The following is a 19,015-nucleotide window of genomic DNA, read 5'->3' as shown; positions in this document are numbered from 1 at the left end:
TATCAGAGGTGTGGACTTCAGTCACATGACTTGGACTCGAGTGAGACTGAAGTCAAAAATATGATGAATTTAGGCTGGACTTGACAAAATAAACACTTGAAACTTGACTTGCACTGTAACATCAATGACTCGTGACTTCACTTGGACTTGAGCCTTTGACTTGAAAACACTTGACACACAAAGATTTAGAAGTATGTTATTTAAAAAATGTTCCACAAATCTAATTATTTCCCTTCATTTCCTGAATCAACTATCATTAACGCTTTGTTTGAACCATGAAGGACTAACGTTACGTTACCGAGCACCAGAATATAAAAAAAATAAATCAAAAATTATTTAGTTCACATACAAAAAATCAACAAGTCAACAATAAAATGAAGTGCAGTCAGCAAAACGTGCAGGTTGGAAATTTGAGACAGACGCAACAGTTAGAGAGCTAATGCTTAGCTAACGTTAGCTTAACAGCTAAGTAACTTTTTAACAAATTTGTTTTAACACATAAATACAAATGTTAAAAATAAGTGTTTTTGTAAATATAAATCTATATTATTATCCTGTTTGTAGAAGCTGTGTTTAGGTTTATTTGTATTCACATAATTTACTGATTTTTCTCTGTTTGTGTTTGCAATATGTGCACCATCAAGAGGCGGTGAGGGCACTGTCCTTTAAGTTGATGTGCATGGTGCATGGTGGAGAGAAGGCGGGAGACAGCAGATACCGTCATTGACCTCAGCCTCAGCATCACCACAGCCATTAGCTGTTCGGTTGAATGGAACCTGCAAACGCTACAGCTAAAATATAAGGAAACTGAAATCATGTTATGTTTTTTTGCATTAAATTTTAAGCCACAGTGAATGTTAGACACTCTCTGGAATCATTATTGGAAAGAAGGCTGTGAGTCTGACACACACTGCACCTGCCCTCTCCCTGTGGTGAGAACAAAGGAAACTGGAATAGGGTTGAAGGAAAGTTTTTGCCACTACACTGTAGTTAAAATGGTATTATAGCATTATGACTTCTTAATGACTAGAAACTTTAAGCGTAGGACTTGGACTTAAGTGCAAAGACTTAAGACTTACTTCTGACTTGCAAAACAATCTCCTAGTTCAAACTCTAGTGAGTATTAACCAGTTTTATCAGTTATGATAAGTCATGTTTTCTGGTGTTGTGTTTGTTTTTTTTAACAAAGAAAGCTGCGGTTGAACCACCAACTGTATGTCCTGAGAAGACCACAGTAATATGACATATTTCACAGCTTTGTGGTCTTTATATAAATGGTAATTAATGTTTCTAGACCAGCTGAAAAATAATTCATTATCAAAGATAGAGATTAAAGTTTATCTGTCTCAAAATGCTGTCATCTGAATTATGGCCAAGGGAATAATGGTTAGAACCTTTTCACGTCAATCGCCTCCAAACACACAAATCACTGAGCTACAACTAGGTAAAGATGACTATTTGATTCAAAATGAAATATTTCATCATTAGCTGTTGGGAGCTAATTCTTCACTGTGAAGTACTCCTGAACAGAACTGAGGAAAGAAGGATGTAGTTCATATATACAGTATGTATTTTATTTAAAAAATTGGCCCGAATATCATTTGAAACATTATTCCGCTCTTCCTAACCAACCTCATATAGTTCTCCAGCCACTGCTTTATGTGCATGTGTGCAGGGGCGTTTTAGTAGGATGAAAGTGGGACTGATTACTGAGGGCCCCAGTGTGAGGTGGCCCTTTAAAAAGCCTGGACTGAAAAGTTTGATTTGTTTGCAATATCTAGTGCCAAAGAAGGGCTGGACTTTACATGAAAAAAATAGCAGCAGCTCTCTGAAGTCCAAAATAAAAAAGGTACAAAATGGTTTAATCCACCCCTGCACTAGGTTTCATCTCTGAACTCAGCTAGAGACAAGTGAGTGACCGCTTATGCTGCTGGAGCACCAACCCAGCCGGCACTGGACATCAGTAAGACATCACAAAGATGTTGGACTCTTATGTCAGACAGATGTTTGATTTTGGTTAGGATGAAAATCAGGTTGATGATATTTCAAATGCTGATGATGTTGTGTGGATGTTCACATTTTGACATTTTGTTGATGTTGGGTTTTGTTCTCCATACCTTATGACTAAATTTTGTTTCTCTATGCCATGATGACGCTGACATGAGACATTTGGAATATGTTGGATTTTGGTTATTTAACAATACCACTAAAAACCAAAAAATATCAACGTCATCCATCATCAGTATTCTACGTCAATTTGAGGCTGGCATTAGACATTGTCCTGACATTGTATTTTGGTTACCCACCGTCACAACCTGAATTTAACCATATATCAATATCTAACAACGTTGGTGGCCGGCTGGGAATGTAAACTGTACTGTCTCTTTCCAAGAGGAGGAAATCAGGGTCATACAAAAGAAAAGAAAGAAAGGAACAGAAAAAAAGCAAACTGACTTCGTACAAAAAAAAATTCAAAAGGTTTGTGACAAAGACGTGGATCCAGAGAGGATGGGCGGGGGCCCACGGACACTGCTCATCCATAGGGCCTAGAATTTGCTACTATGCCCCTGCATGTGAGAACATTGGGCTAGTCACATGACATAGTAAAGATAGTTTAGATATACAATGATCATGTCAAAAACTTGAGAAACAGGTAGAAAAATGTAGTACTGAGAGTATTCGAGAGCTACGTTATAGTTCATGACCTGTAATACCACTTAATATGTATGTATTTATAACTATAATACACTGTCACATCCTGTATGTATAGTACTGTGCAGATCTACCCTTAAAGAATACTGTGCTGGAACTGCATTTCTTAGAATATTCCTAATTTAACAGTTCAAATTTGGTACTCTCACCTTATGATTCACGCAGTTTCTTTGCACAATAAGTACCAATATTGTATGATAGGATCGCTGTTAAGAATCTACGCAGTACGACTACAAATTTTTTGTTTCTTTTTTCGAGAAACTACACAGGATTAATGAAACCCACGTTAAGACTTTTGCAGACAGTGTTGAGAGGTCTTGCAGTGACAGTTTACTGTGGAAATATAGCCAGAGGATTTGCATCATTGCATAAGAGATCTGATGCAAAGGAAATGAGGAAGTGTAAAGCTACAATCAACACATGACAGCAGATTTTTTTCCATCCTTAATTTTAGGATTGGCAATGTGACAACATATATTTTAATTACAGTGTGTTAAACAGGGATGATTCATTTTCTGAATATGTTAACAACAGATTAGATTAGTACACTTGATAATCAACTTTTTCGTGGCTCCAAGTCAAACCATTCTTCGTTTTGTAGTTCGTTATGTTAATATATAATTAAATATTAGCAAAACAAATAATACCTTTGTGTTTTTTACCTTTTCACCTGAACAAATTCATCCAGAAAAGAACTTCATATTTTCCAACTTTAATCTTGGACATTGCAGGTGTTTAGACTGCACTGAGACGAAGCGCATAACTCTTATTCACCTTTGATAGATGAAATTAGGTACTGACATGCATTGCGGTGCTTGGCTGGACAGTGTCTTTCAAGGCAGTCATTTGAAGAGTTTGAACTTGCGCAGCAGCGGCTGGACAGTCTCTTTAGGACATGGCTTCAGAGCCAAGCAGGTGGGGATGTTTTCTGGTTGTTCGATCCAAAGCTTGTGGGCCACACCGGCCTGTGTTAGAGTCTCTGATAGGCTGGAGAGGGCAGCCTCGTCTGGGGCCTGGAGGAAAACAGATACACACATTTACAGTAGTCCAAGACTGAGCCACAGATCCCACATTACTTCACATTTCATTCAAGTGCTCCATGTGAGAAAAAAGATATTTGCTGTGGATTTAATACTAAACTGTAAATCTGTCTAAACCACATACAGTGATTGAATTTAAATCATCTAAATGCATGGCTGGGATCTTTTACAGAGGGAGCTTCATCTGATATATGACATTCATATAAGTAACGTTATAATAATCAAGATTGTTATTATTTAGTCGCCTTATATTTACATACTTAAATCTTGCTTTGAAGAAATAGCATACAAGAAACCACCATACTCCATTAGAAATTCTGTCATTTCATACATTGTTAGCTTGTCAGCACAAACTTATACCAGCTAGAAAACCATTCAACACCTTAATATATTTTTAGGGGGTCACTTTTAAATTCGGCATCCATATTACACACCAGACATAACGTTTTTAATAGTAAAATCTGTTTTTTAATCGCTTTAACGCTGCTTCTTTAAACACGTGTTAGCCGAAGTGGCTAGATAAAGTGAAGAGGGGAAGCTCGTGCAAACGGTTTAAATATGAACCTTTTAAAAACGTATTAATGTCGAATAAAACAGTTTGCCAAAACAGCTTATAATTTTATATTATTTTTAATGTAATACACGACATAAGCGCTAAACTGACTAAAATATTCAAAATGACAAATATTTGAATGGAGTTTGGCGTGACGTGTGGAGCTTACCCCCAGCACCACTTTATGCATGGAGTCCAGCTCGGCCAGGTACCGCTGAGTGTCCGGGTCTCCGTAGTGAAGGTGGATGGCGGCGGTCGCGGCATGACAGGCCTGAGTTATAACGGCTCCCAGGGGCCAGGACAGCTTGTGAACCAGATCCGACCGGACAATAACATACTGGACCAACCGGCTGGGAGACCCGGCTCCCGTAGCTGCCATTTTTACCCCAACCCGGACAGGAACTGATTCAGGGTTTGTTTATTTTCCGGTTCAGCTGATGTGGAGTCGATTACTAAACGTTAACACAACGCCACTGCACCCTGCTGGTCAGTTTGAAAACTGCAGTCTGCCTGCCTTAGCTACCAGCAAATAATGTTTATTCTGTGAAAACGTTTGGGAAATAAAAATAAAATAAATGATTAAAAATAAATAATAAAAAATAAAAATAAAAAATCTGTTCCAGCTCCTCCTCTTCATAAATAGTTTGCAAGATAAATCTGCAATTTAGGAAAAAAAAGACAAACACAATTAGGACATAAAACAAGCCAGTTACTTTTTTAAATGTATTAAATAGCTAGGCAAAGCACACTGTGCCACTGTTTTCATCTGCTCCTCTTCCTTGCCTGGTTCTTTATCATCACCTATTCTGAGGTGGGGTTTTTTTCAAACTAGACTACTTTTGGTTCGGTATTTTTCATTCTAACGACACCGATGCATTAAATACAATATCACAATATGCATGAATGACAACAGCATTTTGGGGTACTCAGTCCTTACACACTGTATACATAATGACCCTTCACTGTCTCATCTCGTAGGCCTATTGTGTATTTTCAGCTGTTTTGAATAAGACAGTTCAGTCTGGGTTCGAAACAGTACATTTTATATTCCATGTATGGTTTTCCAGTAGCCCAAACTACCACTGCCAAAATTAAAAACAATAAAGGTGTGAACTATCTTGTTTTTTGTCAAACCTGTGGTAAAGGCAGTGACTGATGACCAAGTGGCTCTTTAATGCATACTAAGACATCTGGGAGAAACACTATCAGTGCAATCAACCTGGGAAGAGATTCACTCACCAAAATAATTAGGAAGAGGTTGTTCGTCATTCTGCCTGTATCGTAGTATGCTATTATACAGACAGCAGTTACAGCTCAGGCTGAGGAAGTATGGAAGTTCATTAATGATGAAACATTTACATGTGTAAAAAGTTAAACTATTTCTGTGTCTCATCAGCTGTTTTTATTTGTCTGGAATACTTTAACTGTATCCTGCTTGTGAGCACTTTCTCACATTCTCAGTTTACTCTGAGAAAATATTGAGAAAAAGACTTGTAACTGGCCACGTATTGAACATTTTAAACTTGTTCTGCATCAAGTTTGTGGTTCAAGTTCTTTATTGTCATATGCACAGCAATAACAGTGAAGCAGTTGTTGGCGATATTCTAAGTTTTCAGGCTCCCTCAAATAATCCTCATCCATCCATTTTCAACCTCATATCTTGTGAGGGCAGCAGGCCAAGCAAAGTACTCCAGACGTCCCTCTCCCCAGCAACGCTTTCCAGCTTGTCCAGGGGACCCTGTGGTGTTCCCAGGCCAGATATAAGTAATGCCTCCAATGTTTTCTGGGTCTGCCCCGGGGCCTCCTACCAGTGTGACGTGCCCAGAACACCTCTAAAGGGAGGCGCCAAGGAGGCATCGTGATCAGATGCCCGAGCCACCTCAACTGGCCCATTTCGACGCGAAGGAGCAGCAGCTCTACTCCGAGCTCCCTCCGGATGTCCGAGCTCCTCACCCTATCTCTAAGGCTGAGCCCAGCCACCCCACGGAGGAAACTCATTTTGGCTGCTTGTATCTGCAAACTCATTCTTTCAGTCACTACCCAGAGCTCATGACCATAGGTGAGGGTTGGGACGTAGATGGACCAGTAAATCGAAAGCTTTGCCTTCCAGCTCAGCTCCATTTTCACCATACGGTCCGGCACAGTGCTCGCATCACTGCAAATGGGGTCATGTTCACGAGTGAAGGTAGAATGGCGTCATACAAATATCTTAAAAAGAAAATTGCGTAAGTAAAATCTAATTAGAATCGAAGACATAAAGACATAACCTAGTGCAATGGTTAAAAAACAGAAATAAAATACATTATATAATACTGTGGTAGACAGGTGTAATAGTTAAATTTATAAACTGTAATGTAATATATGTATTTTTGTCATCAATGAACCTCCATATATAATTTTGCATCACTTACAAAGCAACGTCTCTGTGACATTAAATGAAATGTAAACCTCCGATTTACTCAAATAACTGACAAACAAACCAGTAAATGTCACAATAATTATTTATTAAGCATACACATTATAATATAAATATAAAATATGCTATTTTTGTTTTTAAAATTGGTGAGACATCATTATATCTGTGTTGAGACAGACAACCATACAAACAGGTTTTAATATTCTACCAAAATCTGCTGAAACTTCTATGCAGCTGTAACAAACTTGCCATGATGGTGCCGTCCTAAAATCAGAGCCTGTATTCATGGAGCATATCAGAGCAGTGTAACTGATCTAGGATCAGGTCCATGTAAATGTCACCATAAATGAGGAGGCAAACTGGTCTTAGATCAGCGCTCCTAGTCTAAGATGCTGTATGCAGTGGGCCCACGTACAGAGAGAGCACAATAACCTACCGTATATTTCTTTATATATATATTTCTTACTGTAGTCCAACAATGGCAATTAGCAGCATGATAATGCACCACTCATTTTTTTCTAGTTCTGAGAAACTGCAAAATAAGTTAGGAAGTAAATAAATAAAATTAACATCAAACATACTGATGATCATTGTCACTGTACTAAGAGAGAAACTCGTCCACAGTGAAACAATCAGAGATAATCAAACAATCAAATCAGATCAGAGTGATGACATTTGACGGTCAGGGTTCGGATTCAATTCAGTTTCACCTCAGTCAACAACAGGAAGTGGATAATCATTACATTTTTGAAATTTATTTATTTTTTAACCAAAGTGAATGACATCGAGTTCTCTGTGAGAATTAATTCTCAAACCAATAATTACAGTCTCAGTTGGCCGAACTCAAAGTGAACTGATCCCCGAACCGATCAATGACAATAAAGAACAAATAGTTTTAACAATTTTTTCTCTTTTTTCTGTGTTTTTTCTTCATTTTTTTAAGTTTGGTTGACATGCTGAATCCTTGTGTTTGCAGGTTTGTGGTCAATCAAAAGGAGAAGTATTGAGCGAACCACTCCTGGCGCTGGGCGTCCGGGGAGTCGATGGCGGAGTCCTTCGTTTCAGGAGGGCTTCAAGACGGAGAGCGCAAACAGGAAAAAAAACAGGAGGGCTTCAAGACGGAGAGGCAAACAGGAAAAAAAAAAAAAAAATCACCACAACAAAAATAAAGACAGAAAGAGACAAGTCAGGGAAGAAGCCAGAGGTTGATTCAGTAGTCTTACACCTGACTGAATGGTAGGAGCAAGGCTGAAACATACTTAAGATTATCAGGCATAAAACCTACTATAAATTGATCATTTTTTGCAATTAAGACGTCTGTTGTTCTACTATCACTAGCTACAGTCTTTAACACTAATCTGAAAGGTTAAAAGATGATTTAAATGAAGATGCAATACACATTTTGTCCACAAGATGGCAGCAAAGTCATTGTCAAGATCCAGGGAGAGCGTAGAGTAGGGACACACTGCTGTGCTATGTCCCCAATTCCATACATTACAGCTATATACAGTATGCACTTATTCTGTCATAATAAACAGTTTTTGCAGTTAGTACACAAAACAAAAGTAAACTGTGTATTTTTTTTTTGACTAAATAAAAATTAGTTCAAGTTTTATACAATGCACTGAGTACTTTTACTTTTAATACTATCATACCTACTGACATTTTCCATATTAAATGTTCATACATTTACTTTTTTCACTTATAATAGAGTATTTTTACAGCACATCATTAGTACTTTTACTTAAGTTAAAGATCTGAATACTTCCTGCACCACCCTTGGCATGTAATAGGCCTAACAATGTTTTAGCATAAAAAAGAAACTGCGTGTACATCTAATACATTATCTTACTGCACGACCTCGATCAAACCTCATAAACTATTTGAAGTATAGTGTTTGTTTTTTTTTTACAGTAAAATGTCAATCACCGGTGGTATCTGCACGACCAGACGAAGCTGTTGCTCCTTCCTGACTCATGTCCTTAGGGGGAAAACATGTTGTTCTTTAAAGTTTGAACTAATTAGGCTGAGTGTTTGCATCTATCAAAACAAACACCTATTGGAGCTTCTTCTGCTTTGTTAATTGGCTTCTTCCTAAACAAACAGTCCCATAACCCCAAGGTAATATTTAAATTTTGGGGCGGTGGGGGCGGGGGTCATTTTTGTTGTTGTTGTTTCCTAAGCTTGAAGGCGTCAATTACTTTCCATAAAGCTTCTCTTGTATTTGTGCAGCATGATGAATCGTGTTTATACTGTACATGGTCCCAAATTCAGAATCAAAGGGTTCTGTCTTCAGTTCATAAAAGATTAATTGTAATATATACAGTCATTTCCATACAACAATAGCCATTTTTGCCACTGTAGCATTTTATCCACTAGAAAATAGCATTAGCGAAATGTCTCTCAATGATAATATCTTTCTGTCTTTTAATGCCGACAATAGGAGGTGGTCAAATCTGAATGTTTGAGCAAGATAAGAAGAAACTTTATTGATCCATGAGGGGAAGTTGGGCCAGAACAACAGCAAAATGGCAAAAGTGTTCATATCTATTAAAAACAATGAGTGATTATATCCATATTAGTTATACTGATATAAAATACTCATGAAATAACAGTTTATGAAGAGCACGTGTGTGTTATCTACTGCGTCTGGGCATTAGGAAGTAAAAAACAACATTCATCTCATCAAATGTTTTTTGGCTATCATTTTAGGTAGCTACAGAAACTGTAGTTTGTGATGATGGCCAATGCAAGAAGAGAAGTGAATGAAAATGTGAGCAGAGGTGTTTTGATGTTGATTTGAGGGATACAGGGAAGGAAATGTGATGGAGAAGGCATGAAAAGAGATTGGCAGAGGATGAGATGATGAATCACTATCAGAGGAAAAAGCAAGAAGAGGAGAGAGATGACAAAGAGAGCATCAAAGGAGAGGTGATGATAATGTGATGTAATAAAATCCTACAGGTTACACTGCCTATGTTTGTCTGACCCAACAGACCCATCAGGATTAGTAAAGAAACATTTCACCTAGTGTGTTATTTGTGTTCAAATTCGAATAACTGCCATATTGTCTGAAATCACTAGTCAACATTAAGGTCCAACTGAAATTCAACTGTATATTTTTGCTGCTACAGCCTTCATATCTGCTCTGAAAGATCACATGTTCTATGTTCTTCTTTGAGGAAAAAAAAAACAAAAAGAAGGAATTTACATTATTGGTTTCATTTTATGCCCCCCTCTAGTTTTGCATTAATTGACCATAACTTTGTTGTGGTATCCGTCTGCATATATGAAGACCTTACTTCGATACAGCCATCATATCTGGCATTAAGCAGTTACACTGGCCCAGACATCAACTTGCTACACAACACAAGAGTCATAGACACTGACTAAGAACCCAGGTTAGGTTTCCTGTCTCCTGTCAAGCCATCTTCTTATCTAGCTTACAAACATGATCACGTCTTGTTCTGCATCTGAGCTTGCTGAACAAGCTAACAAACAAACAAACATTCAGTGGGGAAAAGTGCACCATTAATGTCAGTGTGCAGGTTAGATAGTAAATTAGCTGCAGCACATTAAAGAGCCTGCAAATATCACTTAGGTTGGTGAGATGCTGGTGTGGTCCTACTCTTCAATACCACTGACACCATGCTGACTGCCCATGACATGTAGGCTATGGTTCCCTATGGTGTAACACTGGGTATAACACTGGTGCTCTCTCGTTCTCCCTACAGTGTAACACTGACACTCTCTGGTTCCCTATGTTGTAACACCTACACACTCTCATTACCTACAGTGCAACAACAACACTATGTTGTTCCCAATAGTATAACAACGATACTCTCTCATTCCTTACGGTGTAACACTGGAACTCTCTCGTTCCCTACAGTGTAACAGCTGCACTGTTTCGTTCCCTACGGTGTAACACTAGCATTCTTTCCTTTTCTAACATCAAATTTCTCAGGTTCCCTACAGTGTAAGACCGGCACTCTCTGACTCCCTACAGTGTAACACTGCCACACTCTTGTTCCCTACAGTTTAACACCAACACTCTCTGGTTCCCTACACTGTAACACTGGCATTCTTTCATTCTCTAAGGTGTAACACCGGCACTCTCTGATTCCCTACAGTGTAACACTGGGACTTTCTTGTTCCCTGCAGTGTAACACCAAATTTCTCAGGTTCCCCACAGTGTACAGGCACTCTCTGATTTACAGGCACTCTCTGATTTACTACAGTATAACACTGCCACACTCTGGTTCCCTACAGTTTAACACCTGCACTCTCTGGTTCCCTATGGTGCAACATCAACACTCTCTGGTTCCCTATGCAGTAACACTGGCATTTTTTCATTCTCTACAGTGTAAGACCAGCACTCTCTCGTTCTCCCAACGGTGTAACACTGGGACTCCCTTGTTCCCTGCAGTGTAACACCAAATTTCTCAGGTTTCCTACAGTGTAACACCGGCACTCTCTGATTCCCTACAGTGTAACACTGGGACTTTCTTGTTCCCTGCAGTGTAACACCAAATTTCTCAGGTTCCCCACAGTGTACAGGCACTCTCTGATTTACAGGCCCTCTCTGATTTACTACAGTGTAACACTGCCACACTCTGGTTCCCTACAGTTTAACACCCACACTCTCTCATTCCCTACAGTTTAACACCTGCACTCTATGGTTCCCTATGGTGTAACACCAACACTCCCTGGTTCCCTACAGTGTAAAACCAACACTCTCTGGTTCCCTGCAGTGTAACACCTGCACTCTCTTGTTCCCTACAGTGTAACAGCGGCACTCTCAGGTTCTCTACAGTGTAACAGTGACACTCTCTGGTTCCCTACGGCGTAACACAGACACTCTCTAGTTCCCTTCGGCGTAACACCAACACTCTCTGGTTCCCTACGGCGTAACACCAACACTCGCTGGTTCCCTACAGTGTAAAACCGACACTCTCTGGTTCCCTGCAGTGTAACACCTGCACTCTCTTGTTCCCTACAGTGTAACAGCGCCACTCTCTGATTCCCTACGGTGTAACACCAACACCCTCTGGTTCCCTACAGTATAACACCAACACTCTCTGGTTCCCTACGGCATAACACCAACACTCGCTCGATCCTTACAGTATAACACCAACACTCTCTGGTTCCCTACAGTATAACACCAACACTCTCTGATTCCCTACAGTATAACACCGATACTCGCTGGTTCCCTACAGTATAACACCAACACTCTCTGGTTCCCTGCAGTGTAACACTGACACTCTCTGGTTCCCTACGCTGTAACATAATTTTTGACTAAATGTTATTTCAGTTGGACTTTAAAGCTGCGACAATTTCTCATTGCATGACTTAAGATAATTATATTGGCTTTCTGTCTCTTAACATCTATGTTAAGAGACAGAAAGAGGACTGTAAACTATTTGTAGCACATATGACCTATGAAGAGGATGACCTACAAAAAGCTCAGAGTGTTCCTTTAAAGCTGCAACTTAATAGTTGTGCATGTTTGTTTTTGGTCTGATTCCTGGAATAATACAGGTGTTTAAAACTCATGTTTCAATCTGCATTTTCAGTAATCAGTGGAAATGTTTTTATACAGTTTCATTCACCCTGTAGTCTGTGGGAACCATGACCACACTGTACGCAACACAAGGGATACAGATATAGTGTTTGAGGTTTGATTAAAATGAGCAAAATCTAAACATTTTAACAGCCTAGGTTTCCTCTCTCCTCTACATCTATCATGGTCTCATCGGTTCTAATTGACTAAATGTCAGTTACAGCGAGCTTTATAATTTACAGGTGTTTGGACATTTGTGTATGTCCCAGGCAGAAAACTGCTACCTGGACCACTGCACATTAAGTTAGTGTTTTTCATCTTATTCATTATTGTTGAAACGAAAAACACAATAAGAGGAGGTAATAAGAGGATAACTTGTTTAAATCTGCTGCCTGAGCTTTGCTAAAGCAGTCTGTGGTTGGTGTAACAGCGTACTTTCAGGTTGGGAATGAAAGACTATTCTACATATTAATTTCCCTGTTTGACTCACTGTTCAGTATTCATTGAGAAACTGAAATATTCTTGTTCAGACTCATGTTAAAAGTTCACTTAGATGAGGTCTGCTGTATAATACAAGTCCTCTTAAAGATATAAATACCGAAAGGACCCAATGATTTAAAGGGGTCAAATTTACAAATTGCTGCTCAGTATTGCAGTCGAGGCAGAGAGATCAGTCTAACTACAAATGTTTGTCAAGAACAAAGAGTGTGCAGGGAACGCAGAGACGAATCATTTAATGGAGTCTGAAAACATTTCAAAGCAGATCTATAATATCTGACCTCATACTGTCATTGCTTGGCTCTGTTGTGTGTGTGTGTGTGTGTGTGTGTGTGTGTGTGTGTGTTTANACATGCTGTAAACCTACATACCAGCGCCTAAAAACACAGTTTCTTGGCATGCGATACACAGACTGCATGTATTCATGTGAGAAGCATGTTACATAATTCATCATCATATCAGTTCACACAACAGCGACCAACCACAGCCATCATCGAGAAACAAGAGAAGCATTTATTGGACCACAGAGTTGAGAGGTAAAGCCGTTTTCAAAATAAAACACCACCACACACAGAGGGGACAGTTCATGATAGCAAAAGACAATATCTACTTCATTATAAACTCACGTTAACAAAATAGTTTTGTTCACTTTGTACAAAATCCCATTTCGAGTTGAGGAGAAAAAGTGCAGCATGTGCAACATGCTGAAATTCAGATGAAGATGAGAGAATGAAGAACCACAAAATGACACAATGCACAACAGAAAGCCACGACAGACATAAACAGCAAGTTTTATAACTTCCTGAACAGAGGAGGGAACCCTGTCGGCATGCACATGGTTAACATGTTCAGACTGACTGACACGTGGAGAGGACAAAAAATAAAAAAACATGCCCCTTTTGCATTCCAAGGCCATTCTCTGAAGCTTCAGTCGGGACTCTTGTGTTAATGTTCTGCTTATCATGTTAGTCGCTACATATTCAGCACTGTTATTAAAACATCTGTGATGCTGCTGATGTCTCTCAGTTCAAATGTGCTACAGGAAACATGCAGTTGTGTCCTTTAATCTGAAATGAGGAACAGTCATTCACCAGTCTGTTTTAATCACAATCGTCCAATCATAGTGAGTAATACTCCAAGTGTAGTTTGGATGCTGGTTTCTTTTATTTCTACCCTTTCCAAAACCAAAAGAGCATAAAACTGTGAAGAATGCAATAAACAATTTGTTTATCTGCTCAAGTTAGCATGTCTGGCTGGTTATCTTTCTTACCTACAGTAGTAATGCAGCAGTACTTCCTGAGACAAGGCATTTCATACTTCATTATTTTATGGAGTTAAGCATAAAAAACTCTGTTCATGACTAGCACATCCACTGTGTAGTATTTCCTGCTGGCCCTGAATGCTACAATAAGCTAACATTAGCAGCTGCAGTGGATTTGGGGAAGTTTATATTCCCGAAACCACAGCTAATGTCGTTACCTGAGAAAGTGTAATATTTATCAAACACATTGCTTAGTCCTTCTCCCAAAAGCCATTTCTTTATCATACTTACAATAGAAGGAGTGACTAGACTACAAAACATCACTGTTTCTTTATTTACAGCTTTGCCTCAGACATGTTAGCGTTAGCCTCAATCTATTAGCACATTATCATTTATAGTATGTAGCCATCAAATGCATGTTTAAGACCTCCTAACAGGTTTTGTTTTAAAACCAGTCAGATGGAGACGACATTTTCAACCAATTCATGCACCTGACGTTAGCTTAGTTAGCTAGCCCGCTACAGCTAATAAACTCTGCTAGCAACAGCTGTCATTTAAGCCAGCAAAACTGAAGCGTTTTTGTCTACTAAAACCATTTCAAAATTGGTAAGAATTTCAGGTGGAAAGTCTGCCATCAATATTGTAAGGTGAATATAGACCGAATCTCAATGTTTGTTTATTTTTGGAACAGCTTCTGGGTAGAAAACCCCCGCGTCAGACACATAAAATGGCGCTGAGCAAAAGCTGCCTCAGTTGGTTAGATTTTGCCCACCTAAAATAAAAAATCAATATCACTTTTGATGTACACTATATTTAGAATATCTTCACCACTTTACATTGCTGTCAGACAGCTCTGTGACGGGGAAATGAAGATGAAGACAACATTATTAACCAATTCATGGCACTGACGTTAGCTTAGCTAGCTAGCTAGCTACAGCTAATAAACTCTGCTAGCAACAGCTGCTAGCAAAATCGAAGCATGTTTGTCTACTACAGGCTGAAACCATTAAAAAATGACTAAGAATTTCAAGTGGAAAACCTGCCATCAATACTGTAAGCTACATAGACCATATCGCAATGCTTGTCTATTTTTTAGAATAGCTTCTGGGTAGAAAACCCCAGCGTCAGGCACATTAAATGGGCAAAAGCTGCCTCAGTTGGTTAGTTTTTGGTCACCTAAACAAAGGCCTACCTAAAAAAAATCAATATCAGTTTAAGTGTACACTGTATTTAGAATATCTTCTTTACCTTGCTGTCAGACAGCCCTCTCCGACAGGGAACTGAAGCTGTTATCTCAAAACCACCAGGCTCCACTGACAAAAACACTAATTTTACTTTGCAGAACACGGGAGTTGCTGGTCTACTGTTTCCTCTATCAATCAGTGTTAATGGTAAAGCAGGGAAAACGTTTAAAATATAGCATACACTTAAACTGATTGATTGATTGTTTTTTTTTTTTTAGGTGGCTAAAATACATTTTGTTGCAGCCCTCATCCGCATTAGTAGGCTAATTGCTTAGCTTCCGTGCCCAGAGAATTGGTTTATCAAAGACGCTAGCAAGCAACACAGTACATAGAATGAGCACAGCAGAGACCACCGCTAACTTTAAACAATAAAGTTAAAGCTAAAAATGACAAAAGAAATAAGTTTGTCAATCTCCGCAGTTGAGTTATCAACCTGGAAGTGATTGATGTTAGCGTGACGTCACAGTAATTTGGTCTACTGTACAAGAATACAAAGCTTGACAGACCTAACAACAGAACTTAAGGTAGCTAGGCTTTTTACATCACATTAGAGCATTTGCTCTGACTTCTATTTTACACTCTGAAGCTTGACATGGCAATGATTTCATGCTCCTTGTGGTTTATGAAAAGGCCAGACTTGGCTGGAAGGGATGAAAATGTAAAACACCAGTTATTATGCCACTGTACCTTTTCAAAGCCAGAAACAACAGAGCTCTGGTGTTTTTTAAAGGCTTTTGTCAAAGAACAAAAGGCCTAAAATACAGTCTCTACATTCAAGGTCTGACTCAGGCTATGAGTCAACTCATTAAAAGTGCTTTTAACCAGCAGGAGTTTCCAATTAACCTGAGGTCTGTGATTGGATGATTGATGCGTGGACTGACCAGCTGCTGCCCGTCGGGGCTGAAAAGGTCTCACCTCATGAATTTCTTGGGTTCGGTGGGAGGGGTCGGCAGGGGAAGAGGTTTGTTGGAGTTGAGTTCAAGATGGTGAAGGGGGGAGTTGGGGATGGGCTCTAGGCGGCTTGGCTGGGCTGGGGGCGGGGGTGGGGGCTGTGGGGGCTGCCCACTTCCTGAACCCGCCACACCCACGCCCATACCTGCTGCCTCCAGAGCCCTGACACTAGGAGAGCTGCTGAATCTGCTGGCTGCTGTTTTCTCATTCTTTTTCTTTTGCTACACAGAAAAAAAAGAAAAGGAGGGGCATGGGGGTCAAAAAAGGAGCAAAAGGGAAGTTTGAAACAAAATCATAATAAAAGATAAGAGGAAATGGAGGGGAAAAAGAGGGAAAATGGAGTACAGGGAGAGCCCTAGAGGTCTTAACAGTCCATCCAGTGAGAGACAGGAAAAGAGCAGCGTGCTAACTCGATCCTATTTAAATGCTGATCGAGTGAATGGATCAATCTGAAGACTGGCATCACTCAGTCTTAAAGCAGCAGTCGCTCTGAGCAGAATGGAAGTTCAGATGAGGAGAGATGTGTCAAAGCAGGAAACATCTCACACTAACAAAATGGCTTGGAAAGCAAAGGAGAGCTGGAGAAAAAGTCAAGAAGGAAGAACAATCGAATCGGGTGGAGAACTCACACACACACACACACACACACACACACACACACACACACGGTGGACACGCAACACATATTCAAATATGTGGGAAGAAACACATGTCACAAGAACGAAAACACTGGAAGTTATAGAACCTGAGAGATGGTGTCAACAGTTATATACTGATCATGCAGCAGGGTCCATTCGACTCAGACATACTGTGAAGAATGACATATTGTGTTTTCCAGGAGCACTGGGAGCTTTAAATTTTCTAACAGCCTCTCATTATGAGCAATGGGATCCTGCTTGAACACACAGTTGTCAAACAGTTTCGGTCATTTCATTTCAAGAGATTCACTTCAATTCTATTTTACTTCAACAAACAGAAAAATCTAGTGAATCACGTGATGTATTTTGGCGGTGCATTGAATTCAAGATCACGTTTTGAACTGTGACACCTTGGATTAAATGCTGTGAAGAAATGAGACCTTGGAAGGTACGACTATTAGCTTCCATTTCATACCAGTGGTGCTGTACGGAAGCGCATTGCATTCACTGGATAAAAAAAAATTAGACACCTGATCTCGTAATTATGAGATCTTTTCTCGTAATTACGAGAAAAGATCTCATAATTACGAGATCAGGATCTCATAATTACGAGAAAAGATCTCATAATTACGAGATCAGGATCTCGTGCTGAAACTAAATCAATCGATGTCAGGCACATCGATCACCCACCACTTCATCAGCGCATAGGCTAGTCACACACAGCCTACTTACTTTTCATCTTATTAATCTTTTTTTTTTTCCGCCAGATTTCGGTGCGTAACTTGTGCCACAGCTCTGAGCGCACACAAGGGTCTTCATAAAACATAGATTCAAGATTCAATATGCACAGTAAGGACACGCGTTTCCCTGCAGAATGAAATTCGTTCTTTTCTGTCACCAATTAATGCCAAACAATATAAATCTGAAGTATAAAATGGATCAAAACATATACGGTGTGCACTGTTTTAACATCTCCTTGCTCAGTGTAATATTAATGTGCCTGCCGCGGCTGGATCTGTGAGCGTTTGGTGGCTAAGAAGACTGTTAAGAGTGGGTCAGCTTGATCTTAAAACTCCTTCTTAGTGAAAGATCTTCTTAAGCTAAGAGCGATCTGGGAAACGCGGCCATTATCATGTCAACATACAGGGAAAATGTGTCCAGAGTTTATGACATTTACCGGGAGAGCTAGAGCCATTTGACTAAAGCTGACATTATTACTGCTGTAGCATGATGTTATTAGGCTAAATATTACATTTCTAACATTGTCTGAGCTGATTTATTGACACAGTATGCTTGTAGGCTGCTGTAACGTTAGGTTTACAGAGGAAATAACGGGAAATAACGGGATGTGACTTAATTGTGTGAAAATATCGTTAGCGTTAACAAGCGTTAGTTAGGGGACAAGAGTCAAGAGTCACAAAGACTCACGTAGGCTATGTTAAAAGTTACCTACAACCGGTGTATTTACTGTAGGCTATGTGTCCGGGGTCCTTCGCCTGTGGAACGAGTAACGTGACCACTAACTTGTCCCCAAACGAACGCATGTTTCTGTGAGGCCTATGTGTTTCACTAACGTTCTTTATGTATTATGAAGGATGTCAGACTGGCAGAGCTGGGCCCGGAGTCACAAACAGCGCATTTCGACTGACACAGAACCAAATCGTCAGAACACCGGCACAGTGCCGGTTCCCGAACCTAATTGAGTAGGCTACTTACAACGGCATGAAAGACAATCTGACATTCTATTTGTTGTTGGTTATTTCCTTAAAAAAATACGATTTTATTCTCGTAATATTATGACTTTAATCTCATTAAATAACAACTTTAATCTCATAATTCAACTTTATTCTCGTAGCCTAATATTATGACTTTTTCTCAGTTATGACTTCATTCTCGAAATCTCCGAATTTTTTTTTCTTCAATGTGGCCCTAATACTCCATCGTAATTTCCAATATATAGGCTACACGTTATAAGAAAGATATGGGATATAGTCAAGATGGCACCACCCGAGTGGCAGCTGGTTACAGTAGTTCCGACCCCCCTTCATGTGGTTCTGAGCGAAGCAGTGGCTAATGTGGCACCTTTCCTGATCTCATAATTACGAGATCCTTATCTCGTAATTACGAGATCTTGATCTCGTA

General features: G+C 39.5%; 2 protein-coding genes across 2 annotated transcripts in view; both read right to left on the bottom strand.

The window, feature by feature from the left end:
* Positions 1-3,126: 3,126 nt before the first annotated feature.
* ptrhd1 (peptidyl-tRNA hydrolase domain containing 1) lies at positions 3,127-4,715 on the bottom strand. The gene is made up of 2 exons (XM_050058219.1): positions 4,475-4,715; positions 3,127-3,725 (listed from the first exon to the last, which is right to left on the bottom strand). Exons 1-2 carry the CDS (start codon positions 4,682-4,684, stop codon positions 3,555-3,557), a joined length of 381 nt encoding a protein of 126 aa, XP_049914176.1. The 5' UTR covers positions 4,685-4,715; the 3' UTR covers positions 3,127-3,554.
* Positions 4,716-6,820: 2,105 nt separating this feature from the next.
* The window catches only part of LOC126398752 (protein FAM184A-like), a 29,600-nt gene continuing 17,405 nt past the window's right edge, over positions 6,821-19,015 (bottom strand). Inside the window, exons 4-5 of the mRNA XM_050058328.1 lie at positions 16,200-16,456; positions 6,821-7,791 (exon numbers count right to left, since the gene is read on the bottom strand). Coding sequence (XP_049914285.1) covers positions 7,710-7,791; positions 16,200-16,456 — 339 coding nt within the window. The 3' untranslated portion in view covers positions 6,821-7,709. The remainder of the gene's footprint in view (positions 7,792-16,199; positions 16,457-19,015) is intronic.

Source organism: Epinephelus moara, chromosome 12, assembly GCF_006386435.1.
Source record: "Epinephelus moara isolate mb chromosome 12, YSFRI_EMoa_1.0, whole genome shotgun sequence".
NCBI lineage: Eukaryota > Metazoa > Chordata > Actinopteri > Perciformes > Serranidae > Epinephelus > Epinephelus moara.
Note: the sequence above shows the minus strand (reverse complement) of the source record. Positions and strands in the feature narration are given on the sequence as shown.